We start from the raw sequence: 22,413 nt of genomic DNA, 5'->3' as shown, positions 1-22,413 counted from the left end.
TCTTTGTTTATACTGTTATAAGTTCCATTATATGCAACATGATGTTATTCGTAAAGAAGTTTCAGCTGTCTAGGAGAGTCTTATGGCAAGCTCACGTGGGGTTTTTAGTCTTTATGCTCACCTCTATATACTCGTTTTACGCTGGCCAAAAAATCACTGGAAAATCAGACAAATGTAGCCTGATTTCCAGTGGAGCATTTGCTCTGATGTCATTGAGTTTGTCAAGGCAGATTGATCTTGGATTTGAAGTTGATCTCTTCAACTTTTTTCTGGGATGTCTCATGGTGCAACTCATGTCAATCCACTGGGAGTTGGCTATTGTTGGAGCTGTTTTCTGTTACTTGCTCATGTATCTTAACTCCCATTTGGATTCTCAAACACAAAGTGAGACTTTTAACCTTGCTGAGCATGTAACTGTAGAAATTGATGATGCTAATTCAGTGCAAGTTGGAGCTGGTAGTCAATGCAACCAAGAACTTATATATACCATTTTGGGGATTGAGGAAAAAAGAGAAGACACAGTAATTTTCCCCACTGACATGGAAGCTAGACTTAGGGAGGCAATTGTTGCTGGGTTTGTTGATGAGTGCTATCACATTTACTTCACTTGGAGGAGGCAAATTTTGGACCCAAAACTACTGAAAATCGGTTTACATAAGCTTGACATCAAAGAGATCAAGAATGTACCATTGAACTACCTAGAAAAAAAGATTCAACGTTGGATCATGGCTTCCAACTATGTTCTTAGAGCACAACTTCCGGAAGAAAGGAAGCTTTGCAACCTTGTATTCTCCAGTTATTCTCTTCATGCTGACATTGCTTTCATGAAGATAAGCAGGGGATCCATGACTCAGTTACTGAATTTCGCCAATGCTGTGGCTACTGGGACCGGTTCCCCAGAGCGTTTGTTCAGGATCCTTAAAGTGTTTGAGGCATTGAGAGAACTATTACCTGAGATGGAGTCATTGTTTTCTGATCAGTATAGTGTGACTCTCAGAGATGAGGCAATTGCAATCTGTGAAAAGTTGAGGGAAGCAATCAAAAGCGTTTTTAAGGACTTGGAGAATATGTTATGCCAGGACCCTCCTACAAGGGTGACTGTTCCTGGTGGAGGGCTTCATCCAATTACACACTATATAATGAACTATCTCCGTGCTGCTTGTCAATCTCTGAGGACATTGGAGTATGTCTTTGAAAATGAAAACCTTGAAATGTCATTATCTTCTCCACTTTCTTTTCAGGTGGTTCGGATTATGGAATTGTTGGAGAGGTATTTGGAGGCCAACTCAAAAATGTACCAAGGACCATGCTTGCACTTTGTTTTCATGATGAACAACGTGAGGTACATTGTTCAGACTGCAAAACATAGTGAACTAAGACAACTGTTGGGTGAACTCTGGATCCAGAAACACATAGCACAAGTCAGACAATACCTTGTAAACTACGAGAGAAGCTCATGGGATCAGGTACTTGGTATGTTTAAGGTAGATAATGATCATGTATTTGTGGAGTCCTTCAAACAGAAGCTTAGCCTGTTAATCTTGCAATTTGAAGGGATATGTAAAGTGCAGTCTACATGGGTTATCTTTGATGAAAGGCTAAGAGAAAAGATTATAAGTTCGTTGAAAAAAATCCTGTTGCCAGCATATGAAAATTTCTCTGCAAGGTTCCAAAATGTTATGGAGACACAAGAAGATACCAATATATATAGTGACCTTGGGTTTGGGATCCAAGATATTGTGACCGGAATAGACAAGTTGTTTCAAGGAAGAGATGAGCTCAAAAAGCACAGGTATGACAAGTTTTGAGGTTGAGACACAAGAACAAAGTATATTCCTATTTGTCATTTATGATTATGTTAGAGCCTTTCGAAGTTTAGTTTTCTGCTATAGTATCTTTTGATTATGCAAGCATAAGGTTGAAAATATTTTATAGGTACTAGATGTTTTTCTCAAGATGTTAGATGTAGCAACATGCCTCTTACCTGAAACCTTCTATCATATTTTGTTGCAGAAATATGCAACCAACATGGACCATAGTCTTGCCCATTAACAAGGATTTCTATGAATGGAGGAAGCGGGGTCAAGATGCATTCCTCAATTCTTCATATCCAAGGTATCCTTACTGTTCCTTTTTATTCTAAAGAAAACAGAAGAAAAGATAACTTCAATGAGATATAAAATGACAGATTGAAATAGTATCCTGATATCTTAACTAGCATTTTAGCAAGAACAGAACACTTCATTTTTAACATATAGACAAAGAAAAAAATTTAACAGTTGCAATTCTAGGCGCTGCCAAAAAAACTAAATCCAGAAACATATATGTAATGTTCGCTGTCATTGACAGGGATTACTACTGGTGTATTCACAAGTTTGATCAAGGTTGCCAGGCAACCAAACAGGTCCAGCAAATACAAGAAAATCCTACAAAGTTCATGACTAGGTATACTGGCTTACATACATGCAGAATGGGAGCTAACGCTCCAGGAATGCTTACAGAAGCTAATACTCACGAAACATTTATTGTTAACCATCCTGATCAGTAGACTTCAACTGTAAAGCCTCCACTTTGAGTGTCTTGACCCAATATTGGAATCCATCTTTGAGGTGTTATGAGCTACCAAAGCTGAATATCACGCCTATTGTTGAAAAATATTCTTGCATGTTGGGACAGCCGAGGAAGAAAAACAGCACTGTTTATGTTCATTTAGATAAGTTTGTCCTTTTGTTTCATTGGTGGAAATCCAAGGAATGTCTAAACTACAACACTGGGCTTCTTAGTTTCCGTTGTGGAAAAGACATCCATTGTGGCTTGATCCACCATGTCATGAGTAGATAGAAATAACACTAACTCAAATTGTGAGTGCCCATACCCTTGAAAAAATTACCCATAAGTAATTTTTCAAGAATGTTCTAGTTAACCTCGCAAATCTGCACAACCTGTCAGTTCAATTTGATTGGTAGGTAACCCAGATATCTGCAAATTGTCCAGCAATTTTTGTTTTAGAGATACAGTGCACCAAATGAACTTAAACAATGGTGTCTTTCTTCATCAATGGTCCCAACATGCAAGCATATTCTTCGTTGCCTATTTAAGAGTGTCGTGAACCCTAGTTTATTTGGTTGTTTTTGGATAAATAAAATATTACCGAGAGCTATGGCTACTTTGAAATCCTAGTTATCGTTTTGTTTAGCCGATTCACACGCGCTTGGGCATTAGATACCACATGAATGCTGTAGTGGAATGACAATTAAATGCACGAAGATTAATGAGAAGAGAAAAAAGGAAAGAAATACTTCCCTTAGTTTATTAAACCTATTTTCTGAGAGTGATACATCATTGAATAAAGAAGATGAAATTTTGAATTTACAGCCGGAGAGATCAAGTTCTTTCACTCACATATCTACTGGTTACTTCAACAACTTTCGTCCAGATATTTGCTATTTTCTCCGCATATCCCACCTATTAATTCACATTTCACAGAAGCACCAATGAATAAAAAAGATGAAAACTCGAATTTACAGCCACAGTGATCAAATGCTATCATTCACGTATCCATTGGTCTCTTCAACAACTTCTGTGCAGACATTTGCAATTTTTTACTCATAGCCCACATATTAACTCACAAAGACTCTTGATTGCCTGGGGCTAAATGCAATGAATGTGTAAAGAACCGATTCAACCCAAAAGTTTAAGCTGGTGGGTAAGGATTTTTTAATAGTTTATACTATTCTCGAACACACCCTTTCACACAAGAGCTCATTGGGCTTGAAGGGTGGATGATGCATCAGGCTCAGCCAACCTATGCAAAGAAATTGCACAAGAGAAAGTGGGGGGCGGTGAAGATCGAACCCGTGACACCGAGGCTCTGATACAATGTAAATAACCATTTCACCCAAAAGCTTAAGTTTGTGGGTAAGGCTACATTAATGATTTTATATATCTCTAACACGCACTCTCACACGAGAGTCCATTGGGCTTGAAGGGTGGATAATGCACATGCCCACCTACCTGTGTTAAGAAATTCTACAAAAGAAAATGAAAAGCCATGAGGACCAAACCCGTGACACCGAAGCTCTGATACCATGTAAATAACCATTTCACCCAAAAGCTTAAGCTTGTGAGTGAAGCTACATTAATGGTCTTATATATCTCTAATAGAATGCAACTAAAGATAGTTCCAACTAAGAAGTAACGTGGGCATATGAGAAGAAAAATTAACCAATGTTGACTGAAATATACAGCTTTTCAATTCTCATTTACCGTAAGATTAGCGGTGTCTATGCACTAGAGAATTTAAAAACAATTATCGCATTCCATTTATTCTTAAAAGGAGGCACTAGTAGACCCATGGAATCTTAGAGACACAAATTTTCACAATTTCAACTTACAGAGGTCGTGGATGATCTCTATGCTGCACTGATTCAGAGTCAGCAGTAATTCACTACAAAACAAGCAATGTTCTGTGCAATAACTGTTGCTATGCAGCTTAAATAAAGCACAGAATTGCATGTGCAGCGAGCACCATTTTCTAAATTGCATTCAACAAGTATAAAACAAGCACAAGAAAAGAAGCCCCCAGATATTTAGGTCTTAAGCATAACTCAGTGTGCACCAAAAGATGATATCGGCACCTACAGAACTTTTGAAGGTCATTCCCAATGGTTTGAAATTTCACTGGCAATGCAAAGACCCAGATACCGCCAAGCACTGGCAATTCAACGGCTGCCTAGTGCTCAGTGCTTCAGTCTGACATGAATATAAAGTATGTTCATTACTTGAGTGCAAAACCATACATTTAACTTTTGAAACACATTTCAAATCTTTAATATGCCCATTTAAAAAGAAAAACATTTATTAGATTTTACACTCCCACCACCACCCCTCCTTTTTTTTTATGGCCTCACTATATCCATTATTCACATGTCTGAATATTTTATTTTTCTCTAGCCTCAAAACATCACATAATTCCATATGAGACTTACTAGTTTTAAATTTACATCTCTTTATATGATGCTTAGACTCTTAAACATTCTAGTGTAGAATCTCAGAACTGCAACTTTTTCAACTTTGACATATTTCCCTAAGTGTTTGATATTGTGTTTTATGCATTTGGTTTTGAACATTAGATGTTCCTTGGAATTGGTATAAGTTTATGCAAACACACAAACAGATATATCATGTGTGCCACGCTTCAATGTTACATCACATGCATCTCATAATTTGGACATATTACAGATTTCAACTTCATTGTATCAGCGAGAGCAACAGTTACTGATTGAAATTTAAAAGGAAGCTAACTTGTCCATATCTCAATTGGACAAGAAGACAACTTTATTGTCAGAAAACACACCAGTAAAAGCTACATGGTTAATCCTTTAGTAATCATTATCTTTATAAGTGGAGACTATGAGCTATCAAAGGAAAATACAGATTCCACTTAAGGAGGGATAAGTTCTAGGGTATCTCTAATAATCAAATATGATAAAGAACAGACATAAGTAATACCAGACAAACTATGAATCATTTCAGCATGTTTAAGAAGTCAGCCTGCCTATCTCTATCAAGCCTTTCAAGTTCACTCCTATTGTTTTCCTGCATTGAATCATCACCGTTCAATAATTAAATACAGGCAAGTAAAATAAAAAAAAAATGCATGCATAAGAGAAAAGAAATGCACAACTGAAAAAACAATGAAATCTGACATTGAATTCAAATAAGGAGCGAAGGATATTGAACTTAGACAAGAAGAGATGCTAAAAGAGGTTAAGACTGAAAGAAAAAGAGAGATTACATAAGTAAATTTGTTTCATAGAAAATGAGTATGAAAAATAAAAAATTTAAACGGTCAATAAAGGGCAAAAGGACAAACCCTGGTGCAGAAGGCTCCCTGACTTGTGATAGTAGGGGTAAGGGTCGACTGTATACAGTCTTACACCCTTACATTTTTCCAAAGATACTATATCCTAAAGTCGAACCCGTGACCTTTCAATCACAAAAAGCAACCTTACCGCTACTCTAAGGCACGCAAAGGGTCAATATTATATTAAAAAAGAAAAAGGAGGATATTAACATAATCTCATAATCTAGTCACGAAGTTGAGAGTTCAAACAACTTCTATCACACACATTGAAGACTTTATGACTTATGAGGTCATTAATATGACAACAGGCTAAGATAACAATCATGTATGCTTCAGAAAAGTAAGTTTCTTCAACTGTCAGTGGATATGGGAGGAACTCGATCTACGTATTTACAAACATACTTATGAGGTCTACAAATATATAGAGCTGAACCTCTATTCTCTAACAATTAAGAAACAATTCAAAAGAATGACCAGTCACAAAATGTTTTAAGATGGTCGGAAATAAGCAAGTTCATGTGCATGAATGATAAAATTTCAATACTATACACAAAATATGCATGCATATAGACCAAGAAATTGAACAAAACACAAATTTGATGGATCACAACAAAGAGAAAACATCATCAATAGAGTTTCTGAAACTTGATGAAGCATATATTGGAAATTGACAATCGCACAAATACACACTAACCGAAAACGAAAAGAGAAAGGGAAGAGAGAAATCAACACAGTGATTTACCTAGTTCACCCAATGTAGGCTACATCCAACTTGTCTTTACTGTATTCACCTCACCACCACTAGTTACTAGTCACTCGGTTTATAAGAGAATATAAATAGGATTTAGAAAACCCTAACAGCAGCTATTCAAGGATCCAGCCCAAATTCAACATCAACATCAACATCAACAACACATTTATCCCAAATTAATTGGGGTCGGTGGGCGAGGATCCAGCCCAAATTACTAAGAAAAATAAAAATTACAATAAGTTAAAGGCTCACAACAGTACCAGGCCTCTACGGGGCTGGGGGCAGCTGCACCCCACTAGGCGGCTCCCCCGGATCCCCGCCCACTCACCTGGGAACGGAACCCCAGTTGCCTTTCTGCTGACCCCGCCAATAAGGGCCCTCATCAGTATGCGAAATATGAGTCATACCCAACAGCATAAACCACTTTGGATCAAAAACTCTCATCAAAACTTAATGTTATTTGAAGACAAACTATCTAGCTTAACAAACCAATAAAATTGTAAAACACTTAAAACCATACCTTGATTTTAGCATCTTCAGTGACTTATTGCTTCTTGTAACTCCTCCAGCTAACAAATCCTCGATTTTTCAACATAAAAAATTTTAGATGATGTTGCTTCAAATTTTTCAGCTCTAGATTGCAAAGATGATAGTTCTGATAGAAGAGTCTACACTGTCAAGAGTGCGCTTGAGCAATCCAAGAATGCACCACAGACAGCAAACATTAATCAAAGATATTTGTGATGTATATCCTGCTCTGCATAAATCGTAAAATCATCAATATCTTAAGTGTGTTGCCATTTAGCAAGAGCATGAACTTTGTAAGAATATGCCAGCACATGGTGTTCATATAGATGAAGAGAAGATAAGACTGATGTGATTGCTGAGAGCAAAGTTCACATGGTTGTCGAACTCTCGAGTAAACTCTAAAACTCTTACTAGTTTATGATCCTTGGACACAAATGAGTAAACTTGCATGTAAGCTGTCCTTTTATCAAACTCATCTGACAAAATCAGTAGCCTGATTTTATACATGGCTTTGCCCTCAAAACACATAGTTTTTGTCCATTTTGCGGGGTACTAGAGTTGAGTTGCCTATGTTATTATTAAGATCATTTAGTCAAGGATTTAATTATGTTTGGTTACTAAGATTTTTTTGAAGTATATAAACTCTTACGATTTGAGTTTACAGGGGCTCCACGAATTTACCTAAACTGTCGAGTTTGAAAACTTTGAGAGTTCTTATAATCACGACTTGAAAGCTTTTTATCCATCCAATGATCAAATCAAATTTTGTCAATTTAATAAATGCCAACCCTAATTCACCAAATGTTTCTTCTATATCCTGCTGAGCTTTAACAGGTGATTCAGTCTACACATAATTGCTGCATGAGGTGAAAGATAATAGTATGAGAACCATCTACTCAGCATAAGAATGTAACTATGTAAGTAATTAAAAAAGTTATTACACACATCCGCAAACAAGCACAAGCGACGCAAGCTGAAAATGAAATTAACAGTGAAAACATCAGACACAAAACATGAAAAAAGAAAAATTGAAATGAAAAGAAAATTAAGAGCTGCACCATTCAACCCCCTGGACTCCACGTCAGCGGTGGTTTCTGGCATCTGAGCATGCAAGAAGAACGCCTTGAAAACCGTGAAAGCGTGGTTCTCCATCAGATACGTGGCGTAACTGTTGCCACCGGCGGGAACAATCGAATTCGACGCCTCTTGCTCCTTCAACGGGTTTGAATCCATGATTCTTATGAAGCTCAAACTCGGCGACGGAGCCCCGGATAGGCTTTCGGATATTCGCGCCGGGGGCGGCGGCGTTAGGGCTTGGGAATTGGCTGTAATGCTGCGGAGAGAATAGGGGATCGGGAAGTGATGACGTGGAGCCACGGTAAGTGGAGTTTCTGTGGAAATGCGAGGTTCTGTGAAGCTGTGCTTCTCGGAAACCATTCGTTGTTACTTGTTGCGGTGCTTCCTCCTCGTTAAGTTGAAGAAGACGACGCAGGCACGAGAAGCACGTGGCTACCAAGGCACGAGTGAAATTTTCAATAACCGACCCCAAGTATTAAATAAAATAATAATAATAATGATAAAATAACACATATATATATATATATATATATGAGGCAAGATCATCTTACACTGTAAGAATAATAAATCTTACACCAAATCTTAACCATTGATTTCCGTGCATCCAATGGTTGAGATTTATTGGGAATTAAAAATTAATTAATGAGTGAGACCTAATAAATCTTAACCGTTAGATGTAGAAAATCAATGGTTAAGATTTGGTGTAAGATTTATTATTTTTACACCGGTGTAAGATGATCCTGCCTCTATATATATATATTAAAGTATTAAATAATTCAAATAAAATAAAAATAATATATATATATATATATATATATATAAAGCGGCGCTGTTAAAGTAATAGCTACCTAACATATATATGGCTTACCGATTCTCAAGCTATTTGAGACAATTTTATCTCCGGCTACTAAATTATAACCGTACAAAGATAGATCAATGATGATAAAAAAAAAGAGAAAAAAATAAAATCATAACCATTCAAAGGGGAATCAATTAATATAAAAAAATAAATAAACAAAACGACATAAATTTGGGGTGGCCAGAGATAAATTTATCCCAAGCTGCTTGAGAAATGTTTTTCTCATATATATAACTATATGTCAATATATATAAGTACAAAAAAAATGAATAATAATAAAATAAGAAAAAAAACAATGGATCACGATTAGGGGTGGTAAACGAGCCAGGGGCCTTTCAGGGGTCTTTGGCTCGGCTCGTAAAGGCCTGAGCTCGTTTAATAAAAGCTCGTGTTGGAACCAGACTTGGACTTGTATAAAAGTTCGTTTAATAAAAAGGCCTCAGGCTCTAATTCATAAGCTCGGCCTTAGAGCCTCCCAGGCTAGCATAGTATATATATATTTATTTATACTTTTTATACTACTTGTAATAACTCTCTCTCACCAATTTATTTCACCCCATTTTATTGGTTTAACAAACTTTTTGAATGATTTTGTTCTATATTATGCTATTTGGATATATATTGAATTTATGTATATTTATGAAATTACTAGTGCTGTTCCATATTATCCTTCATCCTCCTTCACACAAACAAACCCACAAAAACTCATTCGTTCCACCGTGCACTGCTCGTTTGTGTCAATTTATTTTTTATTTTATTTTTATTTTTGTTGGCACTTTTTTTATAATGGGCTAAGATAATATAACTTGTTATCTACCTTCTCTCACTTTAATTTTTTTTATTTATTGTAGACTTTGTAAATTATTGCTGCAAATTAGAAGCTAAGGTTTCTATCTGGAAATTGATTTTTTTGTGGAATGCTGTTCTCTTATTTTTATTCTTTAACATGCTAACAGGCTAAGACGGGCTTCACACAGGCTTTTATTTTTTGTAAATAAATCAGGCCACAGGCCAATATTATATTTGTAACAGGTAACATGCTAAGGCCAATCGGACACGTTTAAATACAGGCTTGACCCGTTAAGATCAAAACTCGGCTCGGCTCGGCCCGTTAACACCCCTAATCACGATGAAGTATATCAAAATGAATCCGGGACTGCCGTGTGGAAGCTAAATGATAAGAATATCCAGATTTTTTCTTAATGTAATGATTATATCATTACAATTTAGTTAAAAACTAATTGAGCAAGTTATATTGTTAAAACCTAGCTAAACGTAATAATGAAGATAGCCAAAAAGGAAGCCAGTGACTTGCCTATATATATATGGAACACTGGAAACTGAAGAAGAGAAAGAACAAAAAACGTAAGAGAAGGAACTTAATCGGAGAAGAGAAAAGAGAGACTGAAGGATTCATACCGAAAAGAAGAGAGAAGAAGTTTAGGAAATAAAAGAAAGGTAATATTGAGAGATAAAAACTTTCTCTCATTGCTCTTCTTTTTACTATTTATTTTAAAGTTTTTTTTTAGTACCGTTACTTCGCCAATTTCTTTTCTTAAAACTCTTTTCTACTTGATGTTATTCCTACCTTTAGATTTATTATGTAATTCTAAAATTCTTATTTTTATTTTTATTTTTAAACTAGTTGATTATTTGGTACCAAATAAATATTAAGAGAATGTGTAAATTTTAACTGTATGTTACTGCTGTGAACTGACCCACAAAAGTTTGGGATCAGATAGTTAGGGTAAGGGACGCCTTATCATGGCTTGAGATCTGCCATACAGAACTTTTCACATGCAGAGGCCCACAAAGTTGGGTATTTAATTAGCTTCAGTTAAATATTACACAATTTATTATTTATTTTTATTCCTACAATAATTTTATGAAATTACTTAAGAGAACGATATATTTTCCGTTAATACGGCTGGAATGATTATAGTTATAAAACCTCAATATTACTGAGAATTTTCTCACGTTTTATTTGCTTTGCTAATCTTTCCAGATGCCTAACTTGTCTTTTTATGGAGAAGGATGGAATATTACTGTTAATTTTTATAGTGACCGTTGGAAATACTATATTGTGATGGGAAATCAAGGAGCGGTAGCTGTATTTTATCCTAACAGGGTGGAGACTTATGCGTATACTTTGGACTAAACAAGGATCATGTACCAGTGTGTGACTGAAGAAAGTTATATATATATATATATATGAAGTTGTACAGTTTATGTACGAATCCACATCCATGTCTATAAAATGAAGGATGTTAGTTCTAGTTAATTAATTTTCTTCACATGCGTTAGCACAATCTGTTACGTTTTTGTTTTATTCTACTATTTTTTTTCTTTTAGCTATAATCATCTCCAGTTTTAAAGAAAGAAAACAAAAAGAAAGGCAACGACGATGCAAAAGTGCTAACATAATGAAAACAAAGGAAATTAACTTTAAAAAAATGTTTATTAATATTAAAATTTTATACTACGAAATATATAAACTTAAAAGCAAATGGATGGTAGCTTCATTGCATCTGCATAGATGGTAGCAATGATAATAATTTTTTTATTTATTATTATTATTACTACTTTTAATGTCATCACTTTTATTAAAATGAAGGATGATACATTTTATGGTATCAGAGCAGCGGTTCAGGTAATAAAAGACCTAAACTATTATAATTGTTTGGTATTTTTTCATAAATTATGCATATTTTGAGTTATTTTAATGAGCTCGATCAACTCACTATCATAAACAATATATGTAGATCTATGGCAGATACAAGACATATATCTTCAACTTCTGAACCAGAAATTAACCCAGTAACTGATGCGTTTACTCGAGTGGCAGAAGCTCTTAGAGAACAGACTGTAACTAATCAGCAAATTATTCAGGAGTTAAGGGAGGACCGTGCAACAAGAAATCACACCCATAATTCTGAAAGTGAAAGTGGACCTAGAACTGCAATACTCTGGGAGGACATAATTCTAATTATAAAGGACTTACTGAATTTCGTAAGCATAAACCCTCCACTTTTCGTGGAGATTATAATCCTGAGGCAGCTATTGAATGAGTGAAAGAACTTGAGAAAATATTCCTGGTAATGGACTGTCCTCATACTTATCGTGTAAACTTTGCCACATACTTGTTGATTGGAGAAGTAGAGCATTGGTGGACAAATACAAAAGATATTTTCAAAGCGAAGGAACAGAGATTACTTAAACAATCTTTAAAGATGCCTTTTTGGAAAAATACTTTCCTCAAAGTGTAAGAAACAGAAAAGAAATAAAATTCCTTGAACTGAAACAAGGAAACATGATTGTTGGAGAATATGTGGCAAAATTTCAGGAATTATCCAAATATTCTAATTATACACAAAATCAACCTAATGAGGGATGGTTGACAACTAAATTTGAATTTGGACTAAAAGCTTAACTAAAAAGCATGATAATAGGATACCAAATCAGAAATTTTCATCATTAATAAATAGGTGCAGAGATATTGAAGCAAGTATGAAAGAGGCTGAGGATGCAAGAGAGAAAGACAGAGTCTCAAATCGGAGAAGGAATTATGACAACAACAAAGGAAGGTTTCCACGGGCGCAAAACTCGAGAAACAATTTTGCTAGCAATGAAGGGAAGAAGAATGCGGGTCAGATGAATTTCCAGATTCAGGTATGTCCAAAATGCAAGAAAAATCATGCTAGAGAATGCTTGGCAGGAAGAGGTGTGTGCTTTAAGTGTGGAAAGCCTGGACATATATTGAGGAATTGTCCTCAGAATCAAGGTCATAATTCATCAAACCAACCTACAACAAGAGGAAGAGTTTTCACCCTAAGTGGTCAGGAAGCTGCTCAAGTTTCAAATTTGGTTCAAGGTACAGGCTTAATACAAGATTCTCTTATAACTGTACTTTTTGATTCTCGGGCTTCTCATTCTTTCATGTCCTTATCTTCTGCTCAAAAGTTAAAATTACCAATTTCCCTTTTACCTTCCTATCCTGAAATCTTTCTTCCTACTGGAGAAAAGATAACCATATCTCAAGTCTGTAAAAACTATCATTTTCAACTCGAAGGGGAATTGTTTGAGGTAGATTTAGTTTGCTTGCCTATGATTGATATAGATGTGATTCTTGGTATGAATTGGTTGTCTGCTAATTGTGTGGTCATTGATTGTCATAATAAAAATATAATTTTCACAAAAGAGTCAGAACTTCCCAATGAATCTTTATTCTTGTCAACTTCACAACTTAGAAAGAGTTTGTTAGATGGAGCACAAGGATATGTTCTCTTTAATCTTTGAGAAGCAAAAGCTAAACATGATGCAACCAGTATCCCTATTGTCTCTGAATACTTATAGGTTTTTCCGGATGAAATTCCAGGTTTACCCCCAAACAGAGAAATTGAATTCTGCATTGACCTAATACCTTGAGTAGGGCCAATTTCTATTGCACCCTATAGGATGTCACCTGTAGAGCTTGTTGAACAAAAGAAACAATTAGAGGAACTTCTATCAAAGCAGTTCATCAGACCAAGTGTGTCACCTTGGGGAGCACCAGTGCTATTTGTCAAGAAAAAAGATGGAAGTATGAGGTTGTGTGTAGATTATAGGTAATTAAACAAAGTCACCATTAAAAATAAATATCCTTTGCCTCAGATAGATGACCTTTTAGATCAGTTGAGAGGAGCCACAATGTTTTCTAAAATAGATTTAAGGTCAGGATATCACCAGATCAAAATTAAGACTGAAGATATTTCAAGGACAGCCTTTAGGACTACGTATGGACATTATGAATATCTCGTGATGCCTTTTGGATTAACAAATGCTCCAGCAGTATTTATGGATTATATGAATAGAATTTTTAGACCTTACCTAGATTAATTTGTAGTAGTGTTTATAGATGATATCTTAATATAATCTAGGAATAAAGAGGAGCATAATGAGCATTTAAGGATAATATTACAAATTTTGAAAGATATGCAATTGTATGCCAAACTTTTAAAATGTGAATTTTGGATGGAAGAAGTTAAGTTCTTAGGGCATGTTATATCAAAAGAAGGAGTGACACTTGATTCTAGTAAAATTGAGGCTGTAATACATTGGGAGAGACCTAAGACTATCACTGATATCAGAAGCTTCCTAGGATTGGCAGGATATTATAGAAGATTTATTAAAGGATTTTCACAATTAGTGTTACCTTTAACTAGGTTAACTAGAAAGGGAGTTCCTTTTGTTTGGACACAAGAATGTGAAGATTGTTTTCAAGATTTGAAGAATAAGTTGACATCTGCACCAATTTTAATAATCCCTGATCCATTAGGAAAATTTGAAATTTATAGTGATGCATCTAGGAAGGGATTAGGATGTGTCTTAATGCAAAAAAGAAAAGTTGTAGCTTATACATCAAGACAATTGAGACCTTATGAGGAAAATTATCTAACTCATGATTTAGAATTGGCTGCAGTAGTCTTTGCTCTTAAGATTTGGAGGCATTATTTGTATGGAGTCAAGTTTGAGGTTTTTAGTGATTATAAGAGTCTTAAATATTTATTTGACCAAAAAGAATTGAATATGAGGCAAAGGAGGTTGATGGAATTTTTGAAAGACTATGATTTTAAACTTAAATATCATCCAGGAAAAGCTAATGTGGTAGGTGATGCTTTAAGTAGAAAATCTCTTCTCATGTCACATTTAATGGTCAAAGAAATGGAGTTGTTGGAAAAATTTAGAGATATGAAATTATCTGTGACTGTATTGCCTCGAAGTTTAGGTATTAATGAAATAAAAATAGATAATGAGTTGATAGATAAAATTAGGAAAGCTCAGCAGGAAGATACTAGTTTAGAAAAATCTTTGAAACAGGAAGGATTTACCAAAGGGGAAGATGATTTGGTGAAATTTCAAGGAAGGATTGTTGTACCTAAGAAGGAAGAATTAATGAAAGAAGTTTTGAATGAGGCACATAGCAGTAAGTTCACAGTTCACCCTGACTCCACCAAAATGTATCAAGATTTGAAAAAATTATTTTGGTGGCCAGGAATGAAAAAGGATATTGCTGAGTATCTTTCAAAATGTCTAGTTTGTCAAAAAGTGAAAATTGAACATCAAAAGCCTTCAGGATTACTTCAATCATTAGACATACCAAAGTGGAAGTGGGAAAGTGTAGCTACTGACTTTGTCATGGGTTTACCAAGAACCCAAGAAGTGTATGATGCAATTTGGGTAATCATTGATCGATTAACCAAATCTGCTCATTTTCTACCAATTAGGGCTCAATATTCTATTGAGAGGTCAGCCCAAATATATATAAAAGAAATTGTCAAGCTTGATGGGGTACCTCTAAGTATTGTATCAGATAGAGATCCTAGATTTATTTCTAGATTTTGGGAATGTTAACAGCAAGCCTTTGGAACTAAGTTGAGACTTAGTACATCATATCATCCTCAAACTGATAGCCAAACTGAGAGAACCATTCAAACTTTAAAGGATATGCTGAGAGCTTGCATCCTTGAACAAGGAGGTAGTTGGGGTATATACTTGCCATTAATAGAATTTGCTTATAATAATAGTTACCACTCCAGTATTGGAATGTCACCATATGAGGCACTCTATGGAAGAAAGTGTAGATCTCCAGTATATTGGTTTGAAAAAGGGGAAAAACAGTTATTGGGACCAGAATTAGTCCAAGAAACCTCGAGACAAATTCAGATGATAAAGGAAAACCTTGAAAAGGCACAAAGCAGACAGAAAAATTATGCTGATAACAGGCGAAAACCTTTGACTTTTGAAGAAGGAGAACACATCTTTCTTAAACTTTCTCCTACTAGGCAGAACCCTCAAAGTTAAGAAATTGAGTCCTAGGTATATTGGTCCGTTTCAAATACTCCGAAAAATAGGTTCAGTTGCTTATTAACTTGCTCTTCCACCTCATCTTTCCAATCTCCATAGTGTTTTTCATGTTTCTCAGCTTAGAAAATATGTCTCAGATCCCTCTCACATTCTTGAAATAGACTCAGTACAAGTTAAAGAGAATCTGACTCTTAAGACCAGACCAGCTCAAATCCTTGATAAAAGTCTAAAGCAACTAAGGAATAGGATGGTTCCATTAATTAAAGTATGTTGGGAAAGACTTTGACCACACGAACCGACATGGGAAAAATAGGAAGAATTACGACAAAATTATCCAAAAAAAATTTAGCAGGTATGTCAAAATTTTGGGACAAAATTTTATTTAGGAGAGGGAAAATGTAATATTCTAAAATAATATCTATATAAAAATGATAAAGTAATAAATATATATATATATATATGTATAAAAAAATAATAATAATGATAAAATAACATATATATACATATATATATATATATATATTAAAGTATTAAATAATTAAAATAATATAATAGTAATAATAAATAAAATAATATATATATATATATAAAGTGGCGCTGTTAAAGTAACAACTATGTAACACACATATATATATATGTCTATATATATAAGTACAAAAAAAATGAATAATAATAAAATAAGAAAAAAAAATGGATCACGATGAAGTATATCAAAGTGAATCCAGGACTGCCGTGTGGAAGCTAAATGATAAGGATATCCAGATTTTTTTCTTGATGTAATGATTATATCATTACAATTTAGTTAAAAACTAATTGAGCTAGTTACATTGTTAAAACCTAACTAAACGTAATTATGAAGAAAGTCAAAAAGGAAGTCAGTGACTTGCCTATATATATATGGAACACTGGAAACTTAAGAAGAGAAAAAACAAAAACCGTAAGAAAAGGAACTTAATCGGAGAAGAGAAAAGAGAGACTGAAGCATTGATACCGAAAAGAGGAGAGAAGAAGTTTAGGAAATAAAAGAAAGGTAATGTTGAGAGATAAAAACTTTCTCTCATTGCTCTTCTTTTTACTATTTCTTTTAAAGTTTTTTTTTTGTACCGTTACTTCGCCAATTTCTTTTCTTAAAACTCTTTTCTACTTGATGTTATTCCTACCTTTAGATTTATTATTTAATTTTAAAATTCTTATTTTTTGTTATTTTTATTTTTAATTTTAATTTTAAACTAGTTGATTATTTGGTACCAAATAAATATTAAGAGAATGTGTAAATTTTAACTGTATGTTACTGCTGTGAACTGACCCACAAAAGTTTGGGATCAGATAGTTAGGGTAAGGGACGCCTTATCATGGCTTGAGCTCCGCTATACAGAACTTTTCACATGCAGAGACCCACAAAGTTGGGTATTTAATTAGCTTCAGTTAAATATTACACAATTTATAATTTATTTTTATTCCTGCAATAATTTTATGAAATTACTTGAGAGAATGATATATTTTTCGTTAATACGGCTGGAATGGTTATAATTATTGTTGAAATGAGATAATATTTGCTGAGTTGTACAGTTGTAGGAATTTTAATCATTGATTACACAATTACATAAGCATAGGAGATTTGTATTAAATAGATTAATTTTCTTATTTGGAGTTGATTGACATAATCATAGGAGTTTTGTATTAAATAGAAATAGTAACAAGTTATTTCATTTCCTTATTCATAGCTGATTGATAGCTAATTTGTAATGGACCTAGAGTCCTCATTTATGTATATAATTACCCCAGTAGAGGAAGAATAAACATGCAGAAATATTCATAATATGGCACCATTGTTTTTACATGGTATCAGAGCATTTCTGATTGAGGAACCTATTTTCATTAAACCTTCCACATCGTATTGTTCAATTTGCCTGACTCGAGTCTTTTTTTTCTGTTACCCAATTCGAATTTCTATTTTCCCATGAACAATCCCAAAACCTCTTCTGAATCTTCAACACCGTATTCTTTCAATAAACGTTCCCAGAAGAAAATACCTGCCAAAGCCATGACCATTGTCTCCGCCAGAGATGCTCCTGTCCCTGCTACCAATTTTACTCAATCTGGTATTTTGGGTAAGTCTCTTGCTTTCTATACATTGTCTAGGAATAATATTTGGATAATTGATATAGGTGCTTCTGATCATATGATTAAAGATTCTTCCCAGTTGTTCAATCTTTGTAACTCTTCACAATCTGTTATTTCCACTGCCAATGGGGGTACCTCAAAAATTACTGGTCAAGGATCCTTAACCCTTTCTGATAGCTTATTTCTAGACTCTGTGTTGGTTGTACCCTCTCTTGAATACAACTTACTCTCTGTGAGCCAATTAACTTCAAAGCTCAATTGTTCAGTAATTTTTTCCCCTCTCACTGTGTTTTTCAGGACATCCCCACTCGGACTACTCTTGGTTATGGTGTTAGACGTGGCCAGCTTTACTTCTTGGAGGTCCCTGATCCTAGCCATCCTTCTTTGGCTACTACATGTGCAACAATCGGTCCAAAACAGTCCAGTGCTACCATTTTGCTTTGGCATCGAAGACTTGGTCACCTTTCCTTTAGTTATCTGAAAAAGTTATTTCCTCGGTTGTTTTCCCATTTGAATAATGCTGATTTCAAATGCAGCACTTGTGAATTGGCCAAGAGTCACAGAGTTCCTTATTTTCCTAGTACTAATAAAAGTTCTATTCCATTTCAAGTTATTCATTCCGATGTTTGGGGCCTTGCAAAGGCGCCTTCTTTCTCAAAAGCTTACTATTATGTGACTTTTATTGATGAATGTACTCGGATGACTTGGTTGTCACTGTTAAGACACAAAAATGATGTCTTTGATGCCTTCAAAAATTTTTACAGCATGGTCCAAACCCAATATCAGTCTAAGGTTCAAATTCTACAATCTGATAATGGCAGGGAATATTTAGATGGCCGCTTTATTGATTTCTTGAGCACACAGGGGATCCGACACCAAACCTCTTGCCCTTATACACCCCAACAAAACGGCCTAGTTGAACGAAAAATAGACAACTACTAGAAGTGGTTCGTGCCTCCCTTTTTGGTATGAATTTGCCTAAAACATATTGGGGTGAAGTTGTTGTGTCTGCTGCCTATCTCATCAATCGTACTCTATCCAGCGCCCTTCACTTTAAAACTCCACAACAGACTCTGGAATCTTATTTCTCCATTCCTCACATTCCCAACCTTGAGCCTCGTGTTTTTGGGTGCACGGTGTATGTCCATATCCCCAAGGTATTACGAAACAAATTGGATCCTTATGCTAAAAAATGTGTATTTGTGGGTTACTCTAATGTACAAAAAAGTTACAGGTGTTATGATCCCGTTCTCCACAAAATGCATGTCAGCATGGACGTGTCTTTTCAAGAATTGCAACCATATTATTCAGGGGGAGATTCTGTTACTTCTTCTCAGGGGGAGATACCTACTACTGGAGAAGAAATTATAACTCTTCAACACACTCCTGGATCGGATGTTACCCCTCCCACGAATGATTTTTCTACCTATAACTGAGGCATCGTCCCTGGATGTTCCTGAATCCATACCTGAGGTAAACACTAATCCTACTCCTATTTCTTCAAATGGACCTTCTATTACTAGCATAAATGGTCCCATCTTACCTGTTAGAATGTCACAAAGGCCAAATAAAGGTGTACCAAAACAGCTTTATGAACTAGATCCAAACTCTAAGGTCAAATACCCTATCGGTAACTACATGTCCAATCATAGGTTGTTAGAATCATATATTGCATCTGTTAATCAATTGTCTAGTATATTTGTTCCTAACAATGTGCAGGATGCTTTGGATGATCCAAATTGGAAGGAAGTCATGAATGTAGAAATGAAGGCCTTACAAAAAAACTCAACGTGGGACCTGCTTCCTTTACCAACCGGGAAGAAACCAATTGGATGCAAATGGGTGTTTCCTGAGAAGCTTAAAGCAGATTGTAACACCCCGTGTTAACCTGGTTTGTTAACATATCATCGTATTAAGCTGCACTTAATTAAAAATGCGAAATATCTTTTTCTTTTCAATTATGATGTCATTAATCATTACCAACTTCCTTACTTAAACAGTTAATAAAACACTGCCTGTATGTAAATTGCAAAAGACAACTAACTGAAATACCTCATTAATTAAATACATAAATATGTCTCTAGTCACGGAACTACAACACGTAGACCGGACAACCTTGATAGTTTATACAACTCAGTTAAACTAAGACATAACAGAAATCAAAGTGGCATGGACAAACCCCATGCTCACCCAAATAAGGCACAAGCCCAACAACAGTCTCAACAACAACAACATAATAAAAGCAAGCTAAAGACATAACATCAACAGATAAATCCAGCATCCAACCATGTCAGCATATAAACATTAATATCATCAACTAAGCTCCGACCTTCTGTCGCCAGAGGCATCAGCCCCCAAGTTACCTGAAATAAGCGCCCCAAACGTGAGGTGAGATCTCTAAACAAGAAATCTCAGTAAGACAAGGGGTCCTCAAGGATCTTCCACCCCAAGCTCACTTACATGTGCAATATAAGTTCAAAAGCAGTTAACAGTATAAGTTCTCAAAATAGTGCAATGTAGCAGATAATCATGTCATGTGTGTTATAACAATTCTACTGATCAGAGAAGTGTAGGAATCCATCTAAACCCACACGGTACTAGCCATTCGCTGCACCTACCCACAGGACCGCCCATTGGCCTCTTGTAGGCGTAACAACATAATACATATCATAAGCAATTGCACTTAACAGCTCATCAGCATTTCAATAAAACAGTACATAAAAACACATCATGCATACAACCATCCCCCCATGGGAAATGGTGGAACCAAACAATGGTTAAACCGATGACACGAAAGCTTACCTCTTAAGCTAACTATCCAATCCAAGAGTCCACACAATCTCAAAACCCACAAATAGCAAGATCACAATCTGTTTAGACCAATTATAACATCAATATCCATACTCTATAAGCATACTAAAAAAGACAACGCCTTTTTCTTACATTTTACGTCTTTAGGCTCCTCACGAAGCCACAAGCCCTTAATCACTTAGATTCTGACTTAGTTTATTATTACAGAGGTTCAACATAACCCACCATGGGTCCACAAACCCATAAATATCATTCTGTATGAACAGTGCAGCCACTATTCATTGAAAATCCAGAATATCCGGATATTTGTCGAGGGCATATCCTGATATCCCATATCCGGATATCCATATTCGGATATCAGAAGACCCCATATCCAGATAGCAATATCCGGATATCATATCCGGATATTTCGCGACAGAATGCAATTATGCATTTTGCGAGATATCCTTCCCAAATGTGACTCATTTCATGCATACAGAAGCCCAAACATGCGATTTAAGGTGTGTTTAACATTACCCAACCTTAAGTTAGCAACTTTAGTTCATTAAATGCATCAAGGTTTCATTTTTAATCATTAAACTCATGATCAAAGGTTGTACAACTTACCCAAGGTTCAAAACAGAAATGGATGATGCTCTTAGAGGTCACTTGAAGCTCTCAAAGTCCAGCACACACAAGGACACAAAATGGCACACCACCAAGGTTCTTTCTCACCAAAAATGGCTTCTTAAAGCCTCCAATGGCATGAACAAAGGCTCACACCAAGGGACACACCAACTCAGCCCCTCAACACCTCACTAGCAGCAACTAAACTCAGAACACATGGCTTTTCTCCCACACAAGTCTCAACCACACCAAACCATAGTGTTTTGATGAAGAAAGGGTAGAGAAATATGGTTACTTTGGAGGTTTCTAAGAGAAGTTGAAGGTGACAAGGAGAGGCTGATCATCAGTCACAATTCCTCACGTAGAGTTAATAGTATGGCATAGGGTTGTGTGCAAAAGTTGCATTTATAGTCACTTAGAAATTAAACACACAGTATTAGCGCTAATAGCTACGCTTAGCATTTTAATCCCAAACTTTGGAATCTGAACCTACTCATTTTTCTAAGATTTATCATATTTTTATTTTATTTTTCGCAGCACCTTTCCGGTACGCGCTTTTCCATAGCCAGTATCATTTCTGGCACCATTTCTCATTATTTTAACTTGAAACTTGTTTTACAAGTCCTATATATTATTCTAGGAATTATCATTCACTTATTATAATTTTTCAGGACACTTTTTTGGTACGCATTTATACCGAGTAACATAACCGATATCTGCACTTTTCGTTAGAAAAGCGACTTTCAGCATTATTACCCACTTACTATAATTATTTAAGCCTCATAATAATTATTAGAGTCAATTGTGGAATCATTTCCTAGTTTCTCATAATTAATTAATTAACTTCCTTAATTAACGGTGCAGGTTCTTACACAGATGGCAGTCTTGACAGATATAAAGCCAGATTAGTTGCTAAGGGATACACACAAAAATACGGGGTTGATTACC

General features: G+C 35.3%; 3 protein-coding genes across 6 annotated transcripts; 2 read left to right on the top strand and 1 right to left on the bottom strand.

Moving 5' to 3' along the window:
• Positions 1 to 206: 206 nt before the first annotated feature.
• Positions 207 to 2,548, top strand: LOC133303976 (exocyst complex component EXO70B1-like). The gene is made up of 3 exons (XM_061503948.1): positions 207 to 1,792; positions 2,014 to 2,115; positions 2,350 to 2,548. Exons 1-3 carry the CDS (start codon positions 207 to 209, stop codon positions 2,546 to 2,548), a joined length of 1,887 nt encoding a protein of 628 aa, XP_061359932.1.
• Positions 2,549 to 5,348: 2,800 nt separating this feature from the next.
• On the bottom strand, positions 5,349 to 8,649 carry LOC133303992 (uncharacterized). 4 transcript variants are annotated; one of them, XM_061503964.1, is made up of 4 exons: positions 8,204 to 8,649; positions 8,091 to 8,118; positions 7,138 to 7,374; positions 5,349 to 5,598 (listed from the first exon to the last, which is right to left on the bottom strand). In XM_061503964.1, exons 1-3 carry the CDS (start codon positions 8,580 to 8,582, stop codon positions 7,251 to 7,253), a joined length of 531 nt encoding a protein of 176 aa, XP_061359948.1. In that variant the 5' UTR covers positions 8,583 to 8,649; the 3' UTR covers positions 5,349 to 5,598; positions 7,138 to 7,250. The 4 variants fall into 4 exon arrangements, 1 of the variants encoding a protein (XP_061359948.1); XR_009750549.1 differs by lacking the exon at positions 8,091 to 8,118; XR_009750551.1 differs by lacking the exon at positions 8,091 to 8,118 and having other exon boundaries at positions 7,138 to 7,369.
• A 3,939-nt stretch (positions 8,650 to 12,588) lies between these two features.
• Positions 12,589 to 13,377, top strand: LOC133303975 (uncharacterized). Its single transcript, XM_061503946.1, has one exon. It carries the CDS (start codon positions 12,589 to 12,591, stop codon positions 13,375 to 13,377), a length of 789 nt encoding a protein of 262 aa, XP_061359930.1.
• Positions 13,378 to 22,413: the final 9,036 nt, after the last annotated feature.

This window comes from Gastrolobium bilobum, unplaced genomic scaffold, assembly GCF_033153095.1.
Source record: "Gastrolobium bilobum isolate Gb01-03AN ecotype WA unplaced genomic scaffold, APGP_CSIRO_Gbil_v1 utg6918, whole genome shotgun sequence".
NCBI lineage: Eukaryota > Viridiplantae > Streptophyta > Magnoliopsida > Fabales > Fabaceae > Gastrolobium > Gastrolobium bilobum.
Note: the sequence above shows the minus strand (reverse complement) of the source record. Positions and strands in the feature narration are given on the sequence as shown.